We start from the raw sequence: 27,871 nt of genomic DNA, 5'->3' as shown, positions 1-27,871 counted from the left end.
TTTTGTATTGAATTTTTGCAGCAAAAGAAACAAAATGCATGCATTTACTAAACCCAACAAAACACAAATGTGGAGAGTCTTCAAAAGATGCACAATCTATGATCAATAAAATATACTGTCTATTTTATACGGGCAGACCTGACACATAAAATGTTTTTATGACAGTGTGCTATGATTGTGTTAGTAAATTATTGTATTTTGAAAATTAGTTTTGGAGTTTAGTTTACAATGTGTGATTTTGAGCATGAAATTAATTGTTTTGGCAATTGTGTGATGTAGATGTGTTGGTGTGTTAAGAGTTTAGGACATTTGTTAAAAGTATTGAAAAAATTGTCATAGCGATTGTAAAAAACTGTAATGTCAGGTTTTATCATCCTGTTGTTGGGCCATTTGGACCTCACAATGCAAGTTAAACCTGTACGCACACAAAATGTCTTCATTTCAAACTGCAGAGGAAATGATTTAACAAAAACGTTCGAGGATGGTGACAGAATGCACTTTAATTGCCATATCTGGACATACATTTTACAACGATTTGAAATCCCCCAAAAGAAATAGGGTTTTTTAATAAAAAAATAAAACTGCTCATTCAGCAAAGGAAAATCCAGCTCATGTTATAATAATGCCAAAACATTTCATCTGGGAATTGGTGGCAAGGGTGGCGCTCCTCTGTCTCTCATTACTGAAAAACAAAGAGATATAAACTGATTATTCTGACATTAAAACACAGTGAAATATGCTATTAAAATATGCAAACCCTTAGCATGTCTATACTCTAAAAGCAGGAAAACAAAACCAATCATCAAATCCACTGTGGGTGGGCATTAGCATCATACTAGATTCACAACAACACACACTTTTAGGGTGCTTTCACACTAGCAGTTTTGGTGTGCACCTGGGTTCGATTGACGTCAGTGACATGCGCGCCCACGAACCGTACCAGAGTCCGCTTTAAAAGGTGGTCTGGGGTTCGGTTCATGTGAACTCCGGTACGGTTCGCTGCTGATGTGAACGTAATCGTACTAATGCCGTGTTCCAGGCTCCCCGTAACCCGTGTTTTTCAACCTTCTACCCGTGAAAGTGCACTGGAGCGGAAGTCAAACCCGTGACTTCCCACCCGTGAACTCGTACTAGATGGATGTACTCCCAGTTACGAGATCTGACGTCACATAGCCCGCGAAACAACAATGGCAGCCCCTACGGAGGCGGTGTTTATGAAAGTCGTACATTAAAAACCAAATAGTTTATTAAAATAAGGTATTGCGCTAACGTTATTTATCCGCAAATGTTAAGCATTATCAGCAGCTTTACTAGCGTTAGCTAGTTTTCAGTCCATTGAGTGCAAGAATAAATTAATACCAAATACATTTCCAAATATACAAACAACATAAAATAAAAGGTATAACAGCTTCTCTTGCCTTATGCGCCGTTTTTTCTCCTCCGTTTCCCTCAAATAAGCAGGAGTAAACACCTTTGTCGATAGAAATGATTGTAAATTACAGTGTAAATTTTGACAGCAAATTTTGATTTAGTTTTAGTCATAGTCTTTTGACTAAAATGCCATTTAGTTTTAGTCATATTTAAGTCTCCTGAATTGTTTTTAGTTTTAGTCTAGTTTTAGTCGACAAAATATTATAAGGTTTTAGTCGACTAAATCTACAGTAGATTTAGTCTCCTAAAATCGAATGAATTTAGTTCAGTTGTAATACATTAAGCATTTAAGCATTACATAACCGACTGTCACATTTTGTTTTTGACATAAAAAATACACGAAAGAGCTCAATTCACTTTTTTTGTCTGTTTTTTAAAAACAGCTATATAGTTTTTATAACTTTGTATTTCTGCTTTAGTTAGTAGGCCATATCAGGTTAAATAAGTTTGTTTATTTATTTTAATTTCAAGTAATGAAGATTTTTTTATGGTTTTAGTGAACTATTATAACCCTGATACTTTATTGAATATGTGTCAAATACTGGTCTTTCCTCCTGACTATGAATTAAATGGGAATTAAATTAAATACAGTTTATTGTGTAAGCAAAAACGAATATATAATGCGTGACTTTTAAACTCGAAATACACATTGACTCTTATTTTGAAATGTATGCGCCTTACTATTGCAGTTGCAGGAGCTCATTCAAGTTCAGATGAGGGAGATAAAATATGCATTGTTACAACCGTCTAAAACATATTACTATATAAACATCGTAAAGTAAACACTGTCATTATTCATCAGCATTAGTTCATAAACAATTGCCTGGCATAAATGTGCGCTATTCATTGATTGTGAGCCGCTCTGGAGCGCTGTACTGGGGATGCGTGAGGTCGTGTTTTCCAGCGGTTAGATCAGCTCAAATCAAATGTGCGCATCTGTTAAACAGGACATCAGTTCTGACTGGATCTCTTCCCTAATCGTCCCTCTCTCGTTTTTATTTGTTGACGAAAATGACAGTTGATTTTTGTCATCGTTTTTGTCATTCAACACTAGTTTTTATTTAGTTATCGTCTCGTTTTCGTCAGTCGAAAAAGGTTGTTGATGAAAATTATTCGTCAACGAAATTAACACTGGTAAATTAGCACAAGCCCCGTACGGTCCGCCATGCTTTGTTTACATCTAGCTACCACAATTCCTTGTGCTCAGGCAGTTTGGCATGACTTTGCCTGGAACGCTACAAAGTCGTGAGTCGTGGTCTGAAGTCGTGACTTACGGGCTCAAAAACCTGCCTGGAACGCAGCATTAATCACGGAAGTGTATCGTTATTAGGGCCCTATTTTAACGATCTGAAACGCAAGTGTCAAAGCGCGAAGCGCAAGTAACTTTGTGGGCGGGTCTCGGCGCTGTTGCTATTTTCCCGGCGGGATAAATGGCTCTTGTGCCCGGCGCAAATCTAAAATGGGTTGGTCTGAAGTAGCTTCATTATTCATAGGTGTGGTTTGGGCGTAACGTGAATAAACCAATCAGAGCGTCATCCAACATTCCCTTTAAAAGCAGGTGCGCAAGTTCCATTATGGATTGCTATTATTATGGCGTATTTACCAGGCGCACGCCAGGAGCGGTTCACAGCCGAGGAGACTGATGTTCTTGTAAGAGCAGTGAAAGACAGAGAAGTGAAGTTGTAATGTTGTACATTATGGTAAAGGTGATTTCACAGTCTTTTTTTTTCAGTTTTTCAGTTTTTTCAGTTTTTCAGTCGATTTTTTTTCCTGGTTCTTGACGGACAAACCAATTTGTCAGATGTCCTTATATACATATATGTCTTGCCACTATTGGGCAAACAGGTCTTATCCTTAATTATTACAATTAGCCTGAATAATTTGTAAGCTAGATTTATGCCTATTTTTTCACATCTTCGTGGCACACAATGATTTCCGTCATCTCATGTGTTAATATTTTTTTAGTGTAACAATTTATGATTTGCAAAAATAACTGTTGCATCTGTGTAGATTACATGAGCAAAGTGTATGCGCGTTGTGCACGCTATACATTATGGTCAAGCATGCGCCCTTAAAATAGCATAATGAACAACGCGCAACGCGCCACTGACTTTAGACTAGGTTTTTTCTGGTCAGTGGCGCAATTGTTTAATGGAACAGCAAAATAGCACCAGGGATTGTTTGCGCCGGAACACGCCTCCTTTTTTGCGCTGAACCGCCCAGGTAGCGCAAGTTCATTCACTAGTTTAGCGACGTGCTTCTGTGGAGGGAAAAGCGCGCTTTGCGCGGGTGCAAAATAGGAATGACACATGCGTCGGTGTACAAAGTCAATTGCGCTGGGTGCAAGATAGGGCCCAGAATGACGTATGATTTGATAAAAATGGCTGCGTCCGAAAACCTAGGCAGCTGACTCTTGCCTCACTGCCTTATCAGACAATGACAATGAGCGTTTGTGCATGAAGGCACCTCACAAAACTAATCTCGGACAGATTTCTTAGGCAGTGTAACCATTTAATGATCTACAGCAAAATAGACGAGCTTTGGTGAGAACTAAACAAATATTTAAATACTACATTAGTAATTTCTCGCTAGAAATTACATCATAAGTGGAAAATGTTGGTCGAAAACGTACATTTACACATAAAGTGACCAGCAAACGCAACTCTCGGACGCCATCTTTCTTTTCCAGCTCAACTGTCACAGAATGGAAAGCACAGGATTTTGGGATATCAAAGGCAGCAAAGGATACATCTATGCTGCCTTCAAAACTCGATCAGATGAAGGTCTCTCAGGAGACAGGAAGTGAAGCTAACATTAGATTCAGACGTGCCTTGATGCCTTCCTAGCTTGAAATGTGTCCTCCGAAAGGCAGCATTGTGTGAGTTTCACTCATTTCCCTGGCGAGTGTGACTGACGTACTGCAAGCAGAGAGCTGTAGATCTCATTTCTGCTCGTCTTCAGCGTTCTTTAGAGCATTTGCAGTACATTCGTGGCAGATAGACGCAAGTACTGAAGCTTTGGTAACAAAACCAACAAAAATATAAAAGTGAGTTGAGCAACGCTATGCATTCCGCCGCCTTCTCGCTCGCCGTCGTTACCAAGCAACCTAACAGCTTCTGCTTTGAGGACGCAAACACACCCCGGTTTGGACCCAAATAATATAATATGAGCACAGTCCAGCGGGGGCAGGGGAGCAATCGAACTCGGGTTCGGTCCAGGCAATCGAACCAAGTGTGAAAGCACCCTTAAAGAACTCATTACAATTCTGCACAAAACCCTGCAGTGCTGACCTTTGCCCCCGGACTTGCTGGGGTAAGACTTGGAGAAGGAGACGTACGGCTCTGGGGGAGGTAATTCAGACAGAGGATGAAAGGAGAATCTCATCCCAAACTCATCTAGAGGAAAAGAATACAATACGTCCAAACAGAGTCAGTCAATAGCAATTATATTAGCACATTTGATTCATTTTCATAGCCATACATAATGCCGCATCTGCTGTCTATAGACATTAAAGGGAAAGTTCACCCACAATGGAAATACGGTCATCATTTACTCGATCCAAACCTGTATGAATTTCTTCTCTAGAACACAGAAGATGATATTTTAGTTTTTTATTTTCAGTTCCCATTGACTTCTGTTGTATTTTTGTCCAAACAATGGAAGTCAATGGGAAATGAAACAATACATTCTTCAAAATATAATCTTTAAAATTTCACAGAAGACAGAAAGTAAGTCTTACGGATTTGGAACGACATGAGAACGACATTTACATTTTTGGGTGAACTATCCCTTTAAATTCCAAATGACCTTACAGTTTCTTTAAAATACTTTCTCATATCGAGAAAACCTACTTTATTTTCAATTCTGTTTATTGGCAAAAATGCAGAAATGTCTCTCTTCAAGTTTAATCTCACTACCTTTTGTATTGTTGACCTATAGGCGGCCATTTTCTCATCAAATATAAGATGTAGGTTCCAGTCTTAAAGGGACAGTTCACCCAAAAATGAAAATCCTGTCGTCATTTACTCTCCCTCATGTTGTTCCAAACCTGTAAGACTTTCGTTCATCTTCGAAACACAACTGAAGATATTTTTGATGAAATCTGAGAGATTTCTGTCCCTCCATTTGACGGCTACGCAAATGACACTTTCAAGCCCCAGAAAGGTAGTAAAGACATCAAAGTAATCATGTGAAGTTATGAAAACTGAATTTACCATTTTATTTACAAAATATTAATCTCCAACTCAAAAAATTGAGGTTAAAACACTGGAGTCACATGGATTACTTTATGATGCCATGACTCTACTTTTCTTTGGCTTGAAAGTGGTAGTTGCATAGGCTGTCAATGGAGGGACAGAAATCGCTCAGATTTCATACAAAATATCTTAATTTGTGTCCTGAAGATGAACGGAAGTCTGGCAGGTTTGGAATGACATGAGGGTGAGAAATTAATGACAGAATTTTCTTTTTTGGGTGAACTATCCCTTTAAGACCACGGAGATTGTCGTACCTGTGGCAGGAGGTGGAGGGCACTGGTAGCCGTTGATGGTGTTGGAGGGCGGTGCGGGAGGGAAGCTGGGCACTCTGGGAGGGTCCTGGGGCGGAGGGGGTCTGCCTGACCCACCAGGACGATTAGGAGGAGGTAAGGGGGGAGTCGCCCCACCTCTGATTCCTCCTCCTGTGGGTGGAGGTGGAAGAGAACCTGGAGGGAAGGTTCAGTCGCATAATGAGGAATCCACAAAATAATAAAACAATGTCTCGTTTCTAGTGTGTATGTCATCTCCACATTCACATTTCACATGTTTGAAAAATGTAGGACATTTTAAAAGCATATTACAGTGCAATTCCTACTATTACTAATTACTCCTTTGTGGTCAGTAAGATTTTTTTTTTTTTAAATAATACTTTTATTCAGCAGCAAGGATGCATTAAAGCTACACTATGTAACTTTTCCGTCCACTAGAGGTCGCCTGTTCAAAACAGAGGCGTAGTTTGATGACACCACGTTTGAGCGCAGAATCTTGGGACATGTGGTCTTTACCTCACAGCCGGTGGAAAAGTGTCAGGATAGGACTCGGGCAGAAATCATGTTCATGGATGCGATTATTAACGTTACTGTAGTCTGAAGCAGAGCAGGACCGAGTGTTGTGGAGCTGAGCAAGGCAGCAGGAGCGACTGAAGAGCGGGACTGTTATTATGGCATAGTCGCCGGCGGGACTTTTATTATGACATTGTTGCCGGAGCCACTTCCTCTTTTCCAGTCATGAGTCTGAGGTAACGCAACTCTGTTTATCGTATTAGATATATCTGAGTGTGTTGAAAAGGAAGTTATGACGTTCGCTCGGCGGCTGCTATGACACTTGTTCACACTGCAGTGAGAGTAAAGTGTTTCACTGAATAAAACCGGAAACCGAGGGTGACGCAGATATGATGTCATCGACAGGCGACTCCCTCACACGTCCCGGTTCCTTGGTTAAAATTGCAATTTCTCACGATTTACAAATAGTTGGAAACATTTGGGATATTCTAAGTACTCAACTGAACAAAATATATAACACTGGCCTAGTGGTTTCTGGATATTTTACTGCAAAAATCCTACATAGTTCACCTTTAAATTGATCAAAAGTGATAGTAAAGACATGTATAATGTTGCATTTCTATTTTAAATGAATACTGTTCCTTTGAACTTTCAATTCACTGAAGAATCCTGAAAAAATGTTTTATCATGGTTTCCACAAAAATATCAACAATAATTCAGAAATGTTTCTTGAGCAGCAAATCATTGACAACTGGAGTAAAGGCTTCTGAAAATTCAGCCATGCTATTACAGGAATAAATTACATTTTAAATTATAAAAAAGCCCTCAGCCCTGGTGAGAATTTACTTTTTTCAGAAACATAAATTTTACCAACTCCAAACTTTTGAATCATCAAAATCATATAAATACAATATTAACCTAAATTTTTTTAAAGATAGACGTCATATTAGTCATACAAGATGCATGTCACCACATGGCAAAACATGTTTTGGTTTTCATATGACCTCAATATCAATTTCCGTCCTGTCAGTGTTTTGGAACAAACATATAGTCAATCTGTAAGATATGTAAACCATAGAATTATATATAATATATACATAGATGCCTCAATAGCAGTTGTTTCTATACACAAGTTGTCCATCATATTTTGGAACGGTCAAAGCCGGTCTGTGAACATGCAGAAGCAAATAGACTGCGTTTACAAACATAGTTATATGCATTAATGAATATCTAGATCTGCAATAGACTTCAACAGATGATTTTTAGGATTTAGTTTTAACAGTATCCTAAGCTAATCATTAGTTTTACATAATTCTGCATATGCTAAAAAAACTGGTTACCATAGTTTAAAAACTTGTAATATTGAATTAATACACTGCTCAAAAAAAATTAAGGGAACACTTAATCATCACAGTATCCACCTGTTTCCGGGCGGCGCTACTGTAAAAAAGAATGTGGGTACAACTTCGGTGAGGCGGTGGAAGTGGTATACCGATGGTATTTTGTGTGCTAGTTCGTGAAGAGGCTAAGTGTTTATCAGATCATTGGCAAGGTTTCAAAATTATCATTTTTACAATTTTTTTTATCACATGGTGCCACAAGGGTTAAAGGGATAGTGCACCCAAAAATGAGAATTCTGTCATTAATTCCTCACCCTCATGTTGTTCGACACCCGTAAGACCTCCGTTCATCTTCACAACACAAATGAAGATATTTTAGTTGAAATCTGATGGCTCTGAAAGGCCTCTATTGGCACAATGGCACGGTTCACTCTCAAGACCCTTAAAAGGCACTAAAGACGTCGTTACAAAGTCCATCTCACTACAGCGGTTCTACAATAACTTTATGAAGCGACGAGAATAGTTTTATATAGTGATGACCGATTTCAAAACACTGCATCATGAAGCTTATATAAATATTGTCTATGCGGCTAATTTTGCCCTTCATGACAACTGTGAGGGGGGTGAATTTTTTTAACTCATTCGTTTACATTATATAAAGCTTTAAAGTTCTGCATAATTAAGGGCGTGGCCACTTTGAGTGACAGGTGGATAGCCATTTGTCTGCTGTCTGTTAGTCATCGCATCACTTCAGCTCCGCCCACGTCCCGCCTTTTTGCCCATTTTCTGTTATCCAAGATGGCAACGGCCAGCTCGACCCTACTTTGCGCTTCAGAACGGATCATCACAATCCTATGGGTGACGTCACGGACACTACGTCCATATTTTTTTACAGTCTATGGTACTTATCAAGCACATATAAAGCCTTATTTTGCATGACCATATTCAACATCCCTTAATACCTAAACTTAAAACCAATATCTAAACTTAACAACTACCTTACTAACTGTTAATAAGCAGTAATTTGCAGTTTATTGAGGCAAAAGTCATAGTTAATAGTTAAAATGAGAATTGGACCCTAAGCTAAAGTGTGACCTGAAACTTTAACATCATAATTTGTATGAAACAATGTGTATTAAGTGCCATACAAATAAATTTGATTCAATATTGTGACAATAAAAAAATGACTTGCAAAACAGTGATGACCTTCCACATACCTGACCGCATGGAGGGGCTCCTTCCCGATGGAGGCGGCTTCTCATTGGGCGGTGGTGGCAGAGGGCTGGAGCGTCCCGGTGGCGGTGGAGGAGGAAGGCTGTTCCTCGGACCGCCTCTAGAGTTGGGTTCCTCCCTTGGGGATGGTGGGATGGGTGGCGCCCCCGCTCTTCCTGGAGGTAAGGATGGAGGCAGATTACCCATAGGCCTCTGAGAACTCAAGGGTTTACCCTCGGATGATGGTGGTGGTGGGAGTGGGCCATCTCGAGAGAACGACGCTCTGTGTCCTCCAGTGGGTGCTGGAGGGGGAGGGAAGTCATCTGAGGGCCTGCTAGGGATCGTGGGTAATGGCGGCCGGGCGCATGCAGCCATTGGTGGCGGAGGGAAAGAAGACTGGGACTCCCTCGGGGCGGGAGGAAGGCTTGTACGTCTGCCCGGCTGGCTTGGGGATGGTACAGAAGGTGAGGAACCTGACGGCCGGCTTCCAGGTAGAGGTGGTGGGCCGCCAGGAGAGCTGTGCTGGGGTGAGCGTGCTGAGTGTGGGACAGGTGGTGGTCCGGCCCTCCCAGGAGGAGGTCGTCCGGAGACTGGGAGTGGGGGTCTGCTTCCTGCTGGGCTGCTGGGAGCTGGGAATCTCCCGGCTGTGGGAGGCATTGGTGCTCTTACAGTTTTCACAGCACCAACTAAAAAAGAAGAAAATTTTGAATTCAGTTTTTGTCAATGGAAAAAAAAAAAATAGTATAGTCCAGTACAGTATATGTCATAATGCAAAAAAATTATAGGATCAAATTATATTAAACTATAATAATTAAATGATAAAATATTCTTATGTAATATTTATATTTCATTTTTATTTTATTTATTTTTAGAGTTTTACCCCTTCAATTTAAGGTTTGACTGTAAAATAATAATAAATATGATGATTACCGTTGTTGTTTCCTGGTGATCTCAGTCTTGGCATTCCACCCTGAAACAGCCCACCCATTCCACCTCCACCTCCTCCCCCTCCTCCGCCTCCCCCTCCTCCCCCTCCTCCGCCTCCTCCGCCTCCTTTGGGCTCTGTGTAAATAAAAAATATAAATTAATAATTATATAAATGAATTGTTTTTATTTACTTATATAAAAAGATATAAATTTATTCCTCTGAATGATTTTGGCTTAAAGTCACTATGAAATCAAAATTTACAATTCATATTTTTTATGGAATATAGCAGTCTTTGTTATAATAAATGATTTATCTGTGCACATCATTATGTAAGGAATAATTGATGACGGGCCATTGATTTATTAGAAAATAATGCACACCCAAGGTGGTAATGTTCTCTAGTATGTTATAGTAATTCAATAATTCTGCTTATACTACGGTTACCACATCTCAAAACATAGTTCAGATGATGTATTCCAAGACATTTGTCAGGTTTTTGTACTTAAAATGCTCTAGTGTGTGGGACTCATTTCTTACACATCTCATCTCACCTCTTGGTTGCTAAATGCAGTTATTAATGTAGTTATTAGAGAGAGAGAGAGAGAGAGAGAGAGAGAGAGAGAGAGAGAGAGAGAGAGAGAGAGAGAGAGAGAGAGAGAGAGAGAGAGAGAGAGATTAAGCATCTCTACTGTAAGTTTATCTGCTTCAAGAACAGCCGGTATTACCTCGCTAGTGAGAAATGTCATGTAGCTTTTAAGTTGCTAAACTATTTTACTGATAAAATCGTCACAGCTGACAACATGTTTCTGTATGAGTGTGTGTCCGTAGCTACTGTATGTATGTGTGTGTGTGTGTGTGTGTGTGTGTGTGTGTGTGTGTGTGTGTGTGTGTGTGTGTGTGTGTGTGTGTGTGTGTGTGTGTGTGTGTGTGTGTGTGTGTGTGTGTGTGTGTGTGTGTGTGTGTGTGTGTGTGTGTGTGTGTTTGAACTAAGGAGCTTTGAAATAACTGAAATCATTTGGCGCAGGGATATGGAGCTGTAATGTGGTCAAGGCCTGCTGGAACTACTTTATCTGTGCGTTTCCCTGAACACACCTTAGAACGTTTGCCAACCAATGAGAATCAAGCATTCAATAGCCCTGTAGTATTTCTTTTTATTAATGTGCCCTCTGTAGTGCCTGAGACAGATTAGACACACAATTATTTGTTATATTTAATAAATAACCCACAATTCGTCCATAATCGTCCAACAAGAAAACTTTCAGTGGAACTACACCTAAACTGCAACCAACACCCAGATGCAGAACCAGGCAGTTTTTCTCTTCCCAATCAAGTTTCATATGCAAAACACCCTGCTAGAAGATACTAAATGTGTAAATGTGACACGCTACATTTACATTACGCATCCACTGTCGTTTTGCTTTTTATAGAAATATAAACAATTTAATTCCAGTAGATAACGGTCGCTTCAATTCCATCAGCTCATGCAACACGAGCTGTTCGAGTCGACCATAGCGTGCAGCACTGATCACGTGACGAGAAAACCGACAGGACCGTGGCGGAGGATTCGTTGTGCAACAGAACCGTCAGACAAATGTCTTATATTGTAAATTTGAGCATTCAGCACCGCCGCTCCCTATTTACAGAGTACGCATGATTGCGAAATTGAAAGTGAAAGTAAACAGGAGCGCGCATTCAAACACGATTTCAATGCGTTACCGCTGTTTGAAAGCGACTCTATGAGGCATGCGAATATCTCCCAATATGAAAACTATCTTAGGCTGGGCTGTGTAGTTGTAATCTCTTAACCATCTTAAAAATCGGTTTCTATTTGCACTTTGAATATTGAGATAGTACTTTGATTATGGTTGCACTTATTGTTTGCTCTTGATCTATGATCTATTTGAGGGAAGGAGTTCAGTTAGGAGGTCAAACGTTGTAGAAGCATAACATTGAGAAACGTTATGTTTATTGTCCGGCCCAAATGTTAAATGAAATTTACGCCCATGGATACTGAGCTAAAAGCCTTCGCAGGACCCAGAAGTTTGCACCAGGTTTTTCATGTATTTCATCATTGAGGATTTCTTAAAAAATACTGTGTAAAAATCTTGTCTCATCTCGTTCTCGTGAACCCAATTTCGTGTATCGTATCGTCTCGTGAGATAAGACAAGAGATAATTTTGTAACAAGTACAATTTTGGCTGTATTATTTGTGTCCCCTTCAAAAATTGCCCTTGATAAATGTTATGTTTATTGTCCTGCCCAACTGATAAATGATCTTTCCGATCCTCGAAGACCTTCTGCATTAAACCATTGTTTTGTTCATAATTGGAGCCCCTAATCATGTCGATCACAACTACATCCACTTAGAAATTGTTGGATCAGCGTTTGGATATTATTGCCTATGGCCAAGAGAGTAATATCCTGCTAATCTATAGACGTTCTCACTAAACATTCCCTGGACGAGTGTTGTTGGGACGTTTGAGACATCGATTCTGTCCGGCATCCGTCAGGCATCCCGCCCAACATTTGTTCCAAGTGTGGTCTCTGCTGGATAGTAATAGGAGTTACTACACTCAAAAAAAATGATGCTATATGGCACTAAAAGTGGTTCTTGGCTCGTAATCATAGGGGAACCACTTTTGGTGTTATATAGCACGTCATCCAAAGAACCGGTGAAGAACTGCTGAAGAACCGCTAAAGCACCAAGATTGGTGCTATACAGCACTTAAAGAGGTTCCCCTTTTAGTGCTATATAACACCTTTTTTTAGTGTGTAGATCAGTGGGCGTGGCCATAAACAGAGGGCCGTTTTCCACTGCGTTACCTGATTTGCCTACGTCACAGAGTGGGTAGGGTTTAGGGGTGGGGTCGGGTGAAGGGGATCATTTTCATTGCATGATTTATAAACACCCATCAGTTTGAAAAACACCCACAAATTTAGAAACGCTTTTGTTCCGCAGAGACCCCATACTCATTTGTTCTTGTTCGAGAAGCTGTTTCACTCAGATATACCTGTACATCACAATAGGGAAGTAAAGACTATTGCAACTTCTGTTTAAAATAAAGTTTCCAAAAAGGATATTTCACAGAAGAACCACTTTGGTTCCGCAAAGAACTGTTTTTCTTAGTTTGAAGAACATTTTGTGAAATGGAAGAACGAATGGATTTTAAAAGTTCTTCATGGAACTATGTAACATATATTGCACAAAACAAGTGTAACTCACTGTCCAGAATTGGGCCGCTCCGATCATTGGTGGTTGTTTTCTTCAGTCGAGCCCCTTTGCCGATATCTGAGAGTAAAGCATTTCTCCCTTGCTGCTGGGATCTGTTCAGATTGGGCTTCTCTGTGTTTGCCTAGTGAAAGCAAATGTAAATTAGAGATGTTACATAAACAACACAAAATAGATGCTGAGCCTTGAATACCTACAACTTTGAATATACAGTGTATGCTGCATTATTAGACGTTATATAACGCCCTATTACATGTGTGCGTTTGTGATCACATGGTTAAACAGAAATAAGAAAGTACAGTCTTTCATCAGTATTTAATTGATGTCATCAGGCTCAATATTTCAATGTATTTATGGGAAGCTAATTTTTTTTTCTTGGCATAAAAATGTATACAATGTTATTTGTTAGTTATTAGCTGTAACGTTCAACATCCAGAATTTTGACATATTCAAAACTCTCTCCAGTGCCCATTTAAATTGTATAAATTAAACTTACTTTTGGAACTGTTGTCTAATCCCAGGAGGAAGAAGGTAGATGAAGTAGATCCAAATATAAACGTGATTTATTAATAGTAATCTCAGGCAGTGTAATATCAACGAACACAAACGAAACAGTGTGCCATGCACAAACAGCACACAATACCGGATAATGAATGGGAACTAAATAGGAACTTAAAGGGATAGTTCACCCAAAAATCATCATTTAGACAGTTGACACTTGCCATTGACTTCCATAGTATTTCATAGTCAGGTTTGGAACAATTTGAGTGTTATTAATTGATGACAATATTTACATTTTTTGGTGAACTATCCCTTTAATTACACAGTGATGATGAATCAAATGCAGACAGGCGTGCTCGTTAATGAATATCCATGGTAAAAAATGACTGGCGCAGACTAAGCAGACTTGTGAAAATAAAAACGAAATTGAATAAAACAGAAATATTGTAGTGCATTAGCTTTTTTAATGATAAATAACATCTGGTACTTGGTGGAGCAAGGCTATAGACTGCTGCAGAGGTTATGTATTTTTGTAGACCAAAACCCAAGTATTTTAGCATTTGCGGTTCTATCGTCCTGCGGTCAGGACTGGGAAATGGATGGATGGATGATTCAGCTGCGGGCACCGTCTTCTGGTCAGACGCGTGACTCTTACAGTGCATTATGGGTATTCTCTAGCCGTTGAGTGTACGTATGTTGTACACTTGTCGTTGTGGGATTGTGGTAGTGCACTTGATAACGTCCACTATGGTTTCGGACACCACTACGAATGCCTGTCCCCTGAAATAGTGCCCTATTTAAGGGTATAGGGGGCGATTTCAGACACAGCCCTAGTCTCGTGTAGACTGACGGCAGAAGGTCTGGACTCCATAGCATCTTTCATTGGCCAAGGTCTGATTGACATTCGTGTGGATTTAGATCTCGCTCAGGATGCCAGCTGTCAGAGGAGGCCTGACTAACCGCTCCTACTTGTAGCTGAGCTGACGGCTCACATCTGGAAACTCCATGACTACAATAAATACGGGAGGTGTCAGGCCTCTTGTAGGGCTGAAAAGCCTCTCACTCTAATGACCAGGTCAAGGTGATGTGCATTGTGGTGATTGATGCGACATGACGTCACTTCCAAAGGACCAATGAACATGTCCGACCAATTTCATGGAACGTGAAAACAAATCTCATTGGCAGAATAAATAACATTTCAATTAAACTGGGAATCAGCGCAATTCAATTGGTTTGGTAATAGCAAGGGAAATAGAATGAATCTCCAAAAAACAAGTACTTTTTGACTGTAAATAAAATTGTAAGGAGTAAAAAGTACTTTAAAAAAATGTGATTAAGTAAAAGTATTGATTTTGAACTGTCCTTAAGTAAAGTAAAAATCTCCAAAAATAACAATTAAGTACATTAAAGGGTTAGTTCACCCAAAAATGAAAATTCTGTCATTAATTACTTTCCCTCATGTTGTTGGACACCCGTCAGACCTCCGTTCATCTTCAGAACACAAATGAAGATATTTTAGTTGAAATCTGATGGCTGAGAAAGGCCTCCATTGGCACAATGGCACTTTACACTCTCAAGACCCTTAAAAGGCACTAAAGACGTCGTTACAAAGTCCATCTCACTACAGTGCTTCTACAATAACTTTATGAATCAGCGAGAATAGTTTTTGTGCGCAAAAAAACCCTAAATAACAACTTATATAGTGATGACGATTTCAAAACACGGCCTCATGAAGCTTCGAAGCGTTATGAATCAGCGAGTCGAATCATGATTTGGATCGCGTGTCAAACTGCTGAAATTTGGCGATTCAAACTGCTGAATCGACTCACTGATTCATAACGCTTCGAAGCTTCATGATGCCTTGTTTTGAAATCGTCAGCAATATATAAGTCGTTATTTAGGGGTTTTTTTGCACACAAAAACTATTCTCGCCGATTCATAAAGTTATTTTAGAACCACTGTAGTGAGATGGACTTTGTAACGACGTCTTTAGTGCCTTTTAAGGGTCTTGAGAGTGTAAAGTGCCATTGTGTCAATAGAGGCCTTTCAGAGCCATCGGATTTACACTAAAATATCTTCATTTCTGTTCTGAAGATGAACGGAGGTCTTACGGGTGTCCAACGACATGAGGGTGAGGAATTAATGACAGAATTTTCATTTTTGGGTGAACTAACCCTTTAATCAAGTAAAATTACTTAAGTACTTTACACCTCTGCTTTAAGTCGTTTTGACACTTTTACTTGTGTAAAAAGCTTGAGTTGATACTTCAACTTCTACAGAAGGCTTTTTAAACCCTAGTATTTATACTTCTACATGAGTAATGAATGTGAACACTTTTGACACCTCTGAAGTCACGTGATTGCGGTGGTGTAGTTCCTTTAAACAATGTAAAAATAAGTGATTAACCTGGTTGCCATCAAATGTTGAATTCATTAAAAATTTAATTCAAGTTAATACAATGAAGGAGATTGGTTTAATCAACAGAAACAAAACATATTATGTTATCTGAACCACGTTCATTATGTAAGTTGATTTGACAAAAGAAAAAAGTTGTGATAGCAAATAATGAAAATCATTTTTTAGTGTAGCCCAGGGGTGGCGAACTCTGGTCCTGGAGAGTTTTGCTTCAACCCTAATCAAACACAAGAAGTGAATCAAGGTCTGAAGGTTTACTAGGAAACTACAGGCAGGCGAGTTTGATAAGGGCTGGAGCTGAACTCTGCAGGACTGAGACTCTCTCCAGGACTGGAGTTCGCCACCCCTGGTGTAGCCTGTTAGCTTTTTGCTTCTGCCGATTGTATTTACGCTTCAAAAATAATACAATTTGTGTTCATTTGTGAAAATGGACCCTTTTCACAGACCGTGATGATGTTTCCACAATTATCAACATCGCAAATTTATTCAAATTTGAAATATTTACATTTAAAAATGTAAATATGTATAATGCTATTGCTATACCTTGTGTTATTACCTTTGCATTGAATTACAAAAAAATAATTAGCACTGCTGTGAGGGTATTTCTAACACATTTGACTCTCTCTCTTCTGACTGCTGTTATCAATCTCTCTAAAGTCGTGGAAATGCTTCCATGTTTTTCTTCTGCTATTGGAGCAAATGGAAATAAAAAGATGATATTTGCTGTCGTCTCTCGTTCACCGCTACAGAAGTTCACTCAACTGTGACGACTTCTGCTTCTGAGATCCCCGGAAATGTGAAAATGGTCCATTATTAATCATGATGAATAAAACGTGTATGAATCTTGAACTTTTGTTGGTCACAGAGATTATTTTCAAAAGTCAATGGATAAATCCTTCTGGGTTTTTGTCGAGGATGGTGATGCGAACGTACGGGTTGGTCTACAAAAATACGGCATCACTGCAGTGCTCTATAACCACATATTCAAGATGGGAGGAAACAGTTAAAGGATCTTGTAAAGCCCATATCTGTTGACCACTGATCTCGAAATGCCTCGTACTTCGAGTTGGCAAAATACAGTATCTTCAGCAGTAACTTTGTTTCAAAAACCTTCAATATTCAGGCACAAAATGGGACCATTTCCCGAAAATGACCCATGCAAATGATCAATCTATACACTGCATATCTGATTCCAATATCTGATCACTTGAACATTTGGTGTATGTGATCCTGTTCTATTTCATACAAAATATTAACATAATCCTCATGAAAATACTTTCATTTGGTACAGTATAAATATTTCGATATAATTCCACCGGTTTCACAGACAAGGCTTAAAGGTTTAGTTCACCCAAAAAAGAAAATGATCCTGTGATTTACTCACCCTCAAGTCAACCTATGTGTATATGACTTTCTTCTTTCAGACGAATACAATCAGAGTTATATTAATAAATGTCCTGGCTCTTCCAAGCTTAATAAATTGAATATGGAAGGCAGTCTTACGGAAGCTATATATTTTATAACATGTTAAATCTGGATATTTTTCTTACACAAACCCATTGATTCAATTCAGAAGGCCTTTATTAACCCCTGGAGCCGTGTGGAGCAGTTATATGATGGATAGATGCACTTGTTGGGGCTTCAAATTTTGGGCTGCCATTCACTCCCATTATAATGCTTGGAAGAGCCAGGACATTTTTTAGTATAACAACGAATATATTCGTCTGAAAGAAGAATGTCACATACTGACTTGAGGGTGAGTAAATCATGGGCTAATTTTCATTTTTGGGTGAACTATCCCTTCAAACTAGTCCCAGACTAAAATGCATGTTTGAGCTGTTTTAACTGAAAGCAGTATATCTTAAAATATGTCAGTGCTATTGTTTTGTCTCCAGATCCACACAGTAATTTTTTTTTTTTTTCTAAGACATGTTTATAAAAGCTACTTAAATGTCCTTATTGAACTAAGGCCTAATCCTGGTTTAATCTAAACCCTGTCTGTGAAACTAGGACTTTACGAACTAAGTTAAGTTATTTATCAAAATATGCAGATCTGAACAATGTTGTCATACCACTGAAAAGGTTGGAGGGGGAGCAGGAGGAGGCGGTGGTGGAGGTCCAGGCATAGTTTCTCTTCTGTCGTGTTTCGTGTCACTTTTAACCTAAAAGACTGCGAGAAAACACAAAAACACATTAGCAACAACTGATCAACAACTGATCAACAACAGCCGAGCAGAGAAGTACGTTGAGGAAGTGTCACACGTCTGAAGACACATACCTCATCTACAATTGTTTCCTTTCCAACTTCCGTCGAGTTGCAAAGTGATTTCAAATAATACGCACATATTTACACACACACACACACACATATTGATACATCAAACTTACACTTTTGTAGTTTCAATACCCATGTGAAAAAAGTGTGCAAATCCTAAAAAGCTGTGCTTGCAGATAATATATCAATGAAATGAAAGTGCACTTAAAGAGAGTACACTTTCATGATTATGTTTCTTAACACACTTTTAGTGTTTTAGTTGCATTTTGTAGTAAAAGTTTTACTTTTAAATGTTTTAATAATGCTTTAAAGTACACTTATTTTTGATGTGTTGACTAACATACTAAAGCACGTAAAGTACTTGATCATAATTTTAACTGTAGTGTATTCAGTATTACATTTAAAATTATTAACAAATATAATTGCCAGTTCATCGTTACAAATGTGTAATTACAAATATTACAAATATGTTTAAATACATGACCTAAGTTTCAACAGAAATTGCATTAAACAATATTTTTGTTCACCGTAAGTAATAATTATACATTTATTTTGTATAGCACCTTTAAAATTTGATTTCGTCCTGCAGCTCAGGCTGGAAACCTGTACATATTTCTATCCTCCTTCTGTTACAAATTTGCGGGGACCAATCACAAACCGGCTTATCCACCTGGCGCGCTATTGGTGGGTTTAACACAATGACAGATAGAGAAGTGATGGATCGTTGGTCTGATTGGTTGAAGGACTATCCAATTTCGTACAGAGTCATTTGAACGATGCCCGTTGATCATGCCTCTTGTGCAGTAGAAAATACAGAGCAGACTCCCCAGACCAATGTTCAATCTTAAAACATCAAGCTTAGTCTGGTGATAGCCAGACAACTTTACAAAACAAGCAAGCAATATAAACTTAAACACAAAATACAAAACGACACACTAAAAAAACAATGAAATAAAAAGTTTTAAGACGCGTTTTAAAACTCACTAATGAATTTGCTTCCCTGATGTCAGGCGGGAGAGAATTCCACAATTTGGGGGCATAAGATGATACAGCCCCATCATCCCTAAAGCGAAGCCGAGGTTTAGGAACAACTAGAGCCCAGTCTGAGAAGAACGCAGGTTACGACTAGACGTGTATGGTGTTAAAAGCTCGGTTGAGTACTGAGGAGCCAGACCATGCAATGCCTTATATGTTAACATAAGAACTATAAAATCAACACAAAACATTTTTACTGGTAGCCAATGCAATGATGCCAAAACAGGGTTTGCAATATCTGAGTTTTGCAAATATTGAAGTTTGTTGAGACAGGATTTGGAAACTCCGACAAGAAGGGCATTACAACAGTCTATCTGCTAAAAAACTAATTCATTAATCAACCTTTCGGCAACAGAAAAAGAAAGCATAGGACATAGACTTGCAATATTTCTGAGATGAAAGAACGAGGTCTTAACAGTGTTCTGCACAAAAGGCTGAAATCAAAAATAACTCCAAGATTTTTCACTTTACTTTGTAACTCCAAGGCAACACCATCAACAGACAAAGCTAAAAAAAACTAGCAGTGCACAGTTGATGAAGCATGACTTCAGTTTTAGAACTATTCAGACATACACTCTAAAAAAAAAAGGTTCTATACGGCTCCAAAAATGGTTCTTGGCTCGTAATCATAGGGGAACCTTTTTAAGTGCTATATAGCACCAATTTTGGTGCTTCAGTGGTTCTTCACCGGTTCTTCACCGGTTCTTTGACTAAGGTGCTACATAGCACCGCTACCATATACAGAACATGTTAAGATATGGTGCTATATAGCACCAAAAGTGATTCCTCTATGATTACGATGAAGAACCATTTTTCGTGCCATATAGAACCATTTTTTTTAGAGTGTAGGAAGTTCTTAGACATCCAAATCTTAATCTCTGAAATACAATGTGTCAGATGGGATATGTCCACGTCTTGACCCGGTTTTGAGTGGATGTAAATCTGGGTATCGTCAGCATAAAAATGATAGTTAAGATCAAGAGATCTTAAAGGGGTGATGAATTGAGAAATCAACTTTCCCTTGAGCTTTTGATATATAAAAGGTCATGGTAATATAAGAATATCCTGTACGTTTCGGAGCTGAAAACGTACTTGTTAATCAAAGAAAAGCTTTTATTGACACCAGACCCAGCAAACGATCCATCTCAGAATGTGCAAACCCTTGACGTCAGAGTGTGGTGAAACACCGCCTCAAAAGAAGCTGTAGCCCCACCCACGGACTCGTGCCTGACATAAATAACATCGGCCTACGTGGAGCTAAACCAGATCGAACTTCCAAGCAATAAACATGCCGCATAAGCTTCATTTGGAGTCCAATATTATGAATGCATGGATTAACTTTATTTTTAATGAAGATCCAGCTCACGTGGGGAAGACATTGCGCGTTTGTTCCTTCATTTAACCACGGATTCGTTTGTAAACAAGAGACTGGATTTGCAGACAGGATGAGATTACATGTTACGGGTCACGGTTGCCGTTTCTCCACACGTTTTCAAAGCAAATCCTCACGTGTACTCACCCGAAGCTCATTAAATATGCAAAGCTTATCCAAACCTAGCCGTGGGCGTTTACTTCCAAGTCTTGAGTGCAGCACGCCCATAAAAACCATGAGAAAGGCGTTCCATGAGAGAGGCTCAAAACCAGGGTTGAAAATAGCCTATAACTTATTCATTATGATGTTTTTGAATGTAAAACCCACGCAAACATCATTGACCTCAGACAACAGTATAAACAAATTAAAAAGCCAGTTCATGACACCCTTAATAACTGACAAATTGGAAAAAATATAAGTGCTAAACAGCAAAGGACCAAGAATTGAGCCCTGGGGGACACCAGTACTAACAGAACCAACATCTGACCTGTGGCCATCCATAAAAACAAAGTGTCTGCGGTCAGAAAAAGAGCAGTCTCAGTAAATGCTCAGTGCTTAAAGACAATAGAAGTAATTATTAAATTACTCACAAAAATGTGCTTAACTTAAGTGAGTCAAAAGAAACACTCGAACTGCATTTAATATCAATGTAAACGGTAACACTTTAAAATAAGGTTTCATTAGTTAATGTATTAACTAACATGAACTAACCGAGCGATACGTGTGTTACTGTATTTGTTCATCTTTGTTAATGTTAGTCAATAAAAATCTTGCTGTTCATTGTTTGTTATTTTACAGTGCATTAACTAATGTTAACAAATGCAACTTTTGATTTTAATAATGCATTGGTAAATATTGAAATTAACATTAACAGAGATGAATAAATGCTGCAGAAGTGCAGTTCATTATTAGTTCATGTTAACAAATGAAACCTTATTGTAAAGTGTTACCGTTTATATTAAATGCAGTTAGAGTGTTTGTTTTGAGTCACTTAAGAACATTTTTATATATTTTTTTTATATATATAATTGAATTGCAATTAACTTGGAACTAAGTGTCAAGTGTGTCATTCAGTTTGCACTAACTAAATGTCAATTTTTAGATGCTACCCTGTCTCATTCCTATGTAATGTGTCCAAAATTACAAAATTTCTGGAATAACATTTTTCAGGTTTTTACAGACACATTGGGCATACATTTTTTACCAGAACCTATATTAATTATATTTGGAATCTCCAAAGAATTGTTGAGACTTACACGGATACAACAACATTTTGTTTCATATGGGTTAATCTCTGCCAAAAAACTTGTTCTTTTGTTTTGGAAGAAAAATATGGCTGACAGAGTTGTCTGGTACACTATACATTTAGAAAGAATTAGGTATACCCTAAAATACAAAATTTTGTTATTTGAAAAAGTTTGGTCACCTTTTATTTCTTTTCTGCAAACTTGTGATTAATGTTTATGATTTTATTTTATTTATTTTATTTTATTTATTTATTTTACCTCTAGACAGCACCTTTGGGTTGTAGTTTTGGGTGGGGTTGGATGGGTTTTCTGTAGATTTTTATTTTTATTTTTCATGCTTTTATTTTTATTTATTTATTTTAATCCATATTTGTTAGGATGTTAATTTTATTTGTTTGCATTTAAAAAAAAAGTGTACTTACAAATGAGTGTCTGCTGAAATTCCAAATAAAAACCATTTAAACACAGTTTGCACTAACTGTAAGTATATTCTTTTAAAGTATATTTTCAATAATAAGTACTCTTTTTAAAAGTATGCTAAAGTCTACTCCTTTTTCCACAAGGGTAACCACTTGAAAGTAACAAAACAGCAGGTGTTCACTATTTTAGGGTCACCCATGTGAAAAATAAAAATAAAAAGGTTATGCTGCACACGATTATCTTTAGCTCAAGTTTTACCCTATTTGCATGTTCATGTCTTTTGACGGATGTTGTCCAGCTGTGACCTGATTACTCATGTGCATCACTGTGGATATTTTGCACAGGCAGTGAAATCATGACATGCCGTGTTGCTCCTGTCTCTTAAACTCAGTGTGGCTCTGGACGAATGCTGGCACAGTCCCACACATTTCCTTACAACAGCAGAAGTGCTACTGAAAAAAACACAAGAACCACACAAGAAACCAAAACCCAACATATACCAGCAGCACCCACTAGCCTCTCAGTCGACTTCTAACGCTCTCACAACCATCAAGCAACTCATCAGTAGACCTTATAGCAGCAGCATAGCAAATACTGGAAGAGTAACAACATGTGACCAATAGATTTGTATGAGCAAGCAACACTCACATTTCAGTCTTCAGGAACGCAACAACTCGCCTTCTTTATCTGTGTGATTTGTTATCCAGAGGCAAATATTTGACCTGCTTCAAGCTGTTATACTCGCTTTTATCTGCTTCTCAAGTGATCACACTGTGACCAATGACTTCCTGACACCAGCAGAAATAAACACAGAGAGCAGCTCACCATTAAACACAGCTCATTTTACAGTAACAGACCAGTCTTTTGCTCTTTATAGTATCACAGTATCTCTTCAGTGGCAAATTTATGGCAATATAAATCAGGGGTGAGAGAAAAATATTCAAGTTTTTCATAAATTAAACACCCAGATGTTGTAAATAACCATTTCTGAAATATGTTTAGCTTTGAATGCAGCTGCTAGAGTTCTTACTAGGTCAATAAAATATGATCACATAACACCAATTTTATCATCTCTACACCTATTAAGTTTCGTATCAATTACGAAACTGACCAATAAGGCCCTAAACGGGTTAGCTCCTGTGTATTTAACTGATCTTCTATCGCCTTAAAACCCATCAAAATCTTTAAGATCACTAAACTCTGGGCTTCTGGTAACACAGGATATCTAAGTCCACTAAATGAGGAAGAGCGTTTTCATATTTGGCACCTAAACTACATTTATTTACATTTATGCATTTGGCAGATGCTTTTATCCAAAGCTATTTACAGTGCTCTTATTACAGGGACAATCCCCATGGAGCAACATGGAGTAAAGTGCCTTGCTCAAGGACACACTGGTGGTGACCGCTGGGATCGAACCAGCAACCTTCTGCATATCAGCTCTATGGTTTAAACCACTGGACCACCATCTCACAAACTATGGAATCGCCTTCATAATAATGTTCGGGGCTCAGACTCACTCCTCCAGTTTAAATCAAGATTAAAGACGCATCTCTTTAGCCAGGCATTCACATGATGCATCTCCTAACCTTGTACTCCAGTTATATCAGTGCACATGATTGTCTTTGCCTAATGCTTTGAACAGCAGCTATGCTAATTATTTTCCTGTTCTGTTTTATCTCGGGACGCCCATCCTGAGGTAACCAGAGAGTCCGTCAGCTCCAGTCTGGATCCAGCCTCTCGTAAAGACTTCAGATGACCAACACCTGTGAAGAGACGACTCAACTCCTGCGACGTCTTCAGATGCATCAACACACACCCATGCTCATTTCTATATACCCTATTCATTAACAACCTGTATTCTTATTTCACTTATTTCTGTGCCTTGATTATTAGATTGATTAATAATACATTGTTAGCTAATCTGTGTGCTTTGTATATGTGCATTTCTGAAATACACAATGTGGACAAATCACTTCAAATTGTAATGTAGACGCATGCACTTTCTGTGAAGCTGCTTTGAAACAATGTATTGTGAAAAGCGCTATACAAATAAATGTTGGAGTTGGTGGTCCAGTGGGTTAAACTATGGAACTGATATACAGAAGGTTGCTGGTTCGATCCCAGCTTGAGCAAGGCACTTTACTCCATGTTGCTCCAGGGGGATTGTCCCTGTAATAAGAGCACTGTAAGTCGCTTTGGATAAAAGCGTCTGCCAAATGCATAAATGTGAAATGAATCCTTTTATTGACCATTCAAAAATGTGGGTTCTGTAAGAAAAAGTCGGTTGCACTTTATTTTTTACAGTATGTGTAATAGACTTACCTAAGAAAGGTAACTACGGGGGTTAAGGTTAGGTTTAGGTGTAGGTTCAGGGTTAGTACCTAGTTATTGCACAGTTATTGTAATAACTATAAGTAGACTCTAAAAAATGCTGGGTTAAAAAAACAACCCAAGTTGGGTTGAAAATGGACTAACCCAGCAATTGGGTTGTTTTAACTTAAAGCAACCCACTCACTGGGTTAAAACAACCCAATTGCTGGGTTAGTCCATTTTCAACCCAACTTGGGTTGTTTTTAACCCAGGACTTTTTAGAGTGTAGTACATATGTATATGGGGAACAGGACTGTAAAATAAAGTGCTACTAAAAAGTCTCTTATCAAGGCTGTATTTATTTGATCAAAAATATAGCAAAAACACTAATATTGTGAAATATTATTACGATTTAAAATAACGGTTCTCTATCTGAATATATAGTCAAATGTATTTTATTTCTGTGTTCAAAGCTGTATTTTCAGCATCATTACTCCAGTCTTCAGTGTCACATGATCCTTCAGAAATCATCTTAAAAACCCTTACATTTTTAAGTACAATAAACTTGTATGTTTAAATCATTTAAACTTAAATTACATTAAACTAACTTAACTAAGTCAAATTAATTGAATCTTGTATAAACTTATAACAAAAAGTTGAAAATTGCTTAACTTATTTTGATGAGATAAAGCAATGTAAAAACCAGCCTGATCTCATGAAAATGTGTATCTATAGCACAAATTGTATTTATTTTGTGATTTTTACACTGGTAAAAATGAGGTGTTGGATTTACTTAAAATATATATACACCATTTTTGCATCACATTTTTTAAGTAAATCCAACTTGGAATCATTTGACTTAAAATTAACAAGAAAACCTTTATTTTTTGAGTTCACTCAACATTCTTTAATTAAAAATATATGTAACACGATAGAATCTACTAAGTAATGTTAAGTTAACACAACTTGCACATGCTTGCATGTTACATATATTTTTAAGTAAAGAATGTTGAGTGAACTCAAATATTTGAGTACATATAACAAAGGTTTTCTTGTTCATTTTAAGTAAAATTATTCCATGTTGGGTTTACCTAAAAAGTGTGTTGCAAAAATGGTGCATATATATTTTAAGTAAATCCAACACCTCATTTTTTCCACTGTGCACTGTATCAATTCACTTTTATGTATACAGATTTCAAAGCAGCTTCACAGTGATAAACAGGAAATTAACAGAATCAATATTTAGATTCTGCTCTAGAAGACAATATAGTGTCATTATTCAGCGCAAATCAAGTTAGTTTTATAAAACATTAACAAAGGTTTATAACTGCTGTAAAGATATTGTTATAGTTCATATTTGCTAATATACTAACTAATTAAACGAACTAATTAGCTATTATACTAACTAATGTTAACAAATGAGACCTATTGTAAAGTGTAAAGGCCCGTTCACACCAAGGATGATAACTATAACAATAACAATAAAGATAAACGGCAAAATGAGTTTTTACGTGCATATGATACGCACTTTATAACGTGTATACCCCACATCACTAAACCTATACCCAATGAGGTGACAATGCGTATCATATGCACGTAAAAACTAATTTTTGCCATATAAATCGTACGATAAATACAATTGGTGCTATATATACGCATTTCATGAGAACATGTTGGTAAAAACATATTTTGTCATACATTATTGATCATATAATTTTAGAGTTCATTTGCTGCTCAAGAAAGATTTATGATTATTATTTATTATTATTATGTTGAAAACTTTCATATTTATGTGAAACCCGAATGCATCTTTTTTCCCAGGATGTTTTAATGAACTGAAAGTTTAAAAGAACAGCATTTATTTAAATTAGAATTATTTTGCAACATTCGGAGTGTCTTTACTGTCACTTTGGATCTATTTAATGCATTCGTGCTGAATAAAAGTATCAATTTCTTAATTTTAATTTAAATTTTTATATTAATCTGACTGACCCCCAAACTTTGAGTATTTTCTACATTGCTCTGTAAGGACAAGTGCGCTGCTATAGGATACCTACGCCTTGCTTAATTTGTTGAGACTTTTGCATTCAAATTCAAATGTATCCTGTTGCTAGCTATCCAAAAAGAACAGTTATAACATTACATCATGATTTGCATTGAAAATTAAGTTTTTATGAGAAACGTAAGATAATACGGTTGTTCAGTTGTTGTTACGAAGCTGTGTGAAACCCCAGCGAGCGAGTTACATTTCCTCTGTAGAGTTTCCTCTGTGGTTGAGCTCAGTGAGAGAAGCACAAGCTTAAAAAGAAACACTAACAACAGATGCTCGCTAGCCTTTACCAGGACACTTCATCGCTCCATCATTTCCACACTTAAACAAACACTCACCTGTGTCTGGACATTTGGAGCCACCAGATCCAAGGTTTTGTTGAATGTTGTGCTTCACTTCCTATCCGTGAGTCCACAGACCAATCAGAGTTTGGAGATGTGCTGCGAAGAGCTTTTCACGCAGCAGAACGAGCATGCAAACGAATGTGACCACATGCATTTCCTCACACAACGTCTGTGTCAGAGTGAGATTAGCCTGTTATGAACTCCAATGACTGAGAACATTAACAGAAACAGGAACTACAAGTGACTAATTTGGAGAAAATAGATCTGACTGCGCTTGTACTTCAGATCGACCCTCAGTCGACATTTAAGTGCAAATCTATTCTAAGTTTATGGATTTAGTAAACCACTGGAGTCAGCATTGACTCAGATATGTAGTGAATGTGTGACTGAATTAAGCTGTTGCCTAAACAAGCACATTTCTGTATAATTGAAATCTGGGATACGATTATGAAAGGAGAGATTTTGTGCAAATTCACAGAAAGAATTTGCACGCTTATATATCTGAAAAAGTGTCTTTTCTCTGAACTAACTTCACTTTTCTGACTCATTTTTGCTCAGTGACTTTTAATCAGCTGGTGTCAAGTTTGCTGAATTTGGAAAAGCATACCATAATCAGTTTTTGCTATATCTGTAGTTCACACAGGTGACCTAGCAGAGCATAACTACTGGTGTAGAGAATCACGTTCATATACAGTACACGAGTGCCTTTCAAAAGTTTGGG

The 27,871-nt window shown here is 37.9% G+C and overlaps 1 protein-coding gene across 6 annotated transcripts; it reads right to left on the bottom strand.

Moving 5' to 3' along the window:
* Positions 1-480: 480 nt before the first annotated feature.
* Positions 481-27,328, bottom strand: wipf1a (WAS/WASL interacting protein family, member 1a). 6 transcript variants are annotated; one of them, XM_079821483.1, is made up of 9 exons: positions 27,145-27,279; positions 18,167-18,264; positions 13,675-13,689; positions 13,173-13,302; positions 9,952-10,083; positions 9,027-9,707; positions 5,942-6,133; positions 4,722-4,826; positions 481-682 (listed from the first exon to the last, which is right to left on the bottom strand). In XM_079821483.1, the coding sequence occupies exons 2-9, from the start codon at positions 18,218-18,220 to the stop codon at positions 636-638; spliced, it is 1,356 nt and encodes a 451-aa protein (XP_079677609.1). In that variant the 5' UTR covers positions 18,221-18,264; positions 27,145-27,279; the 3' UTR covers positions 481-635. The 6 variants fall into 6 exon arrangements, with proteins under 6 accessions (XP_079677609.1, XP_079677610.1, XP_079677611.1 ...); XM_079821484.1 differs by lacking the exon at positions 27,145-27,279 and adding an exon at positions 23,092-23,197; XM_079821485.1 differs by lacking the exon at positions 13,675-13,689 and having other exon boundaries at positions 27,145-27,328.
* Between the last annotated feature and the right edge of the window lie 543 nt (positions 27,329-27,871).

Source organism: Gobio gobio, assembly GCF_949357685.1.
Source record: "Gobio gobio genome assembly, chromosome: 7".
NCBI classification, from domain to species: domain Eukaryota; kingdom Metazoa; phylum Chordata; class Actinopteri; order Cypriniformes; family Gobionidae; genus Gobio; species Gobio gobio.
This window is presented reverse-complemented; position numbering and strand designations above follow the sequence as displayed.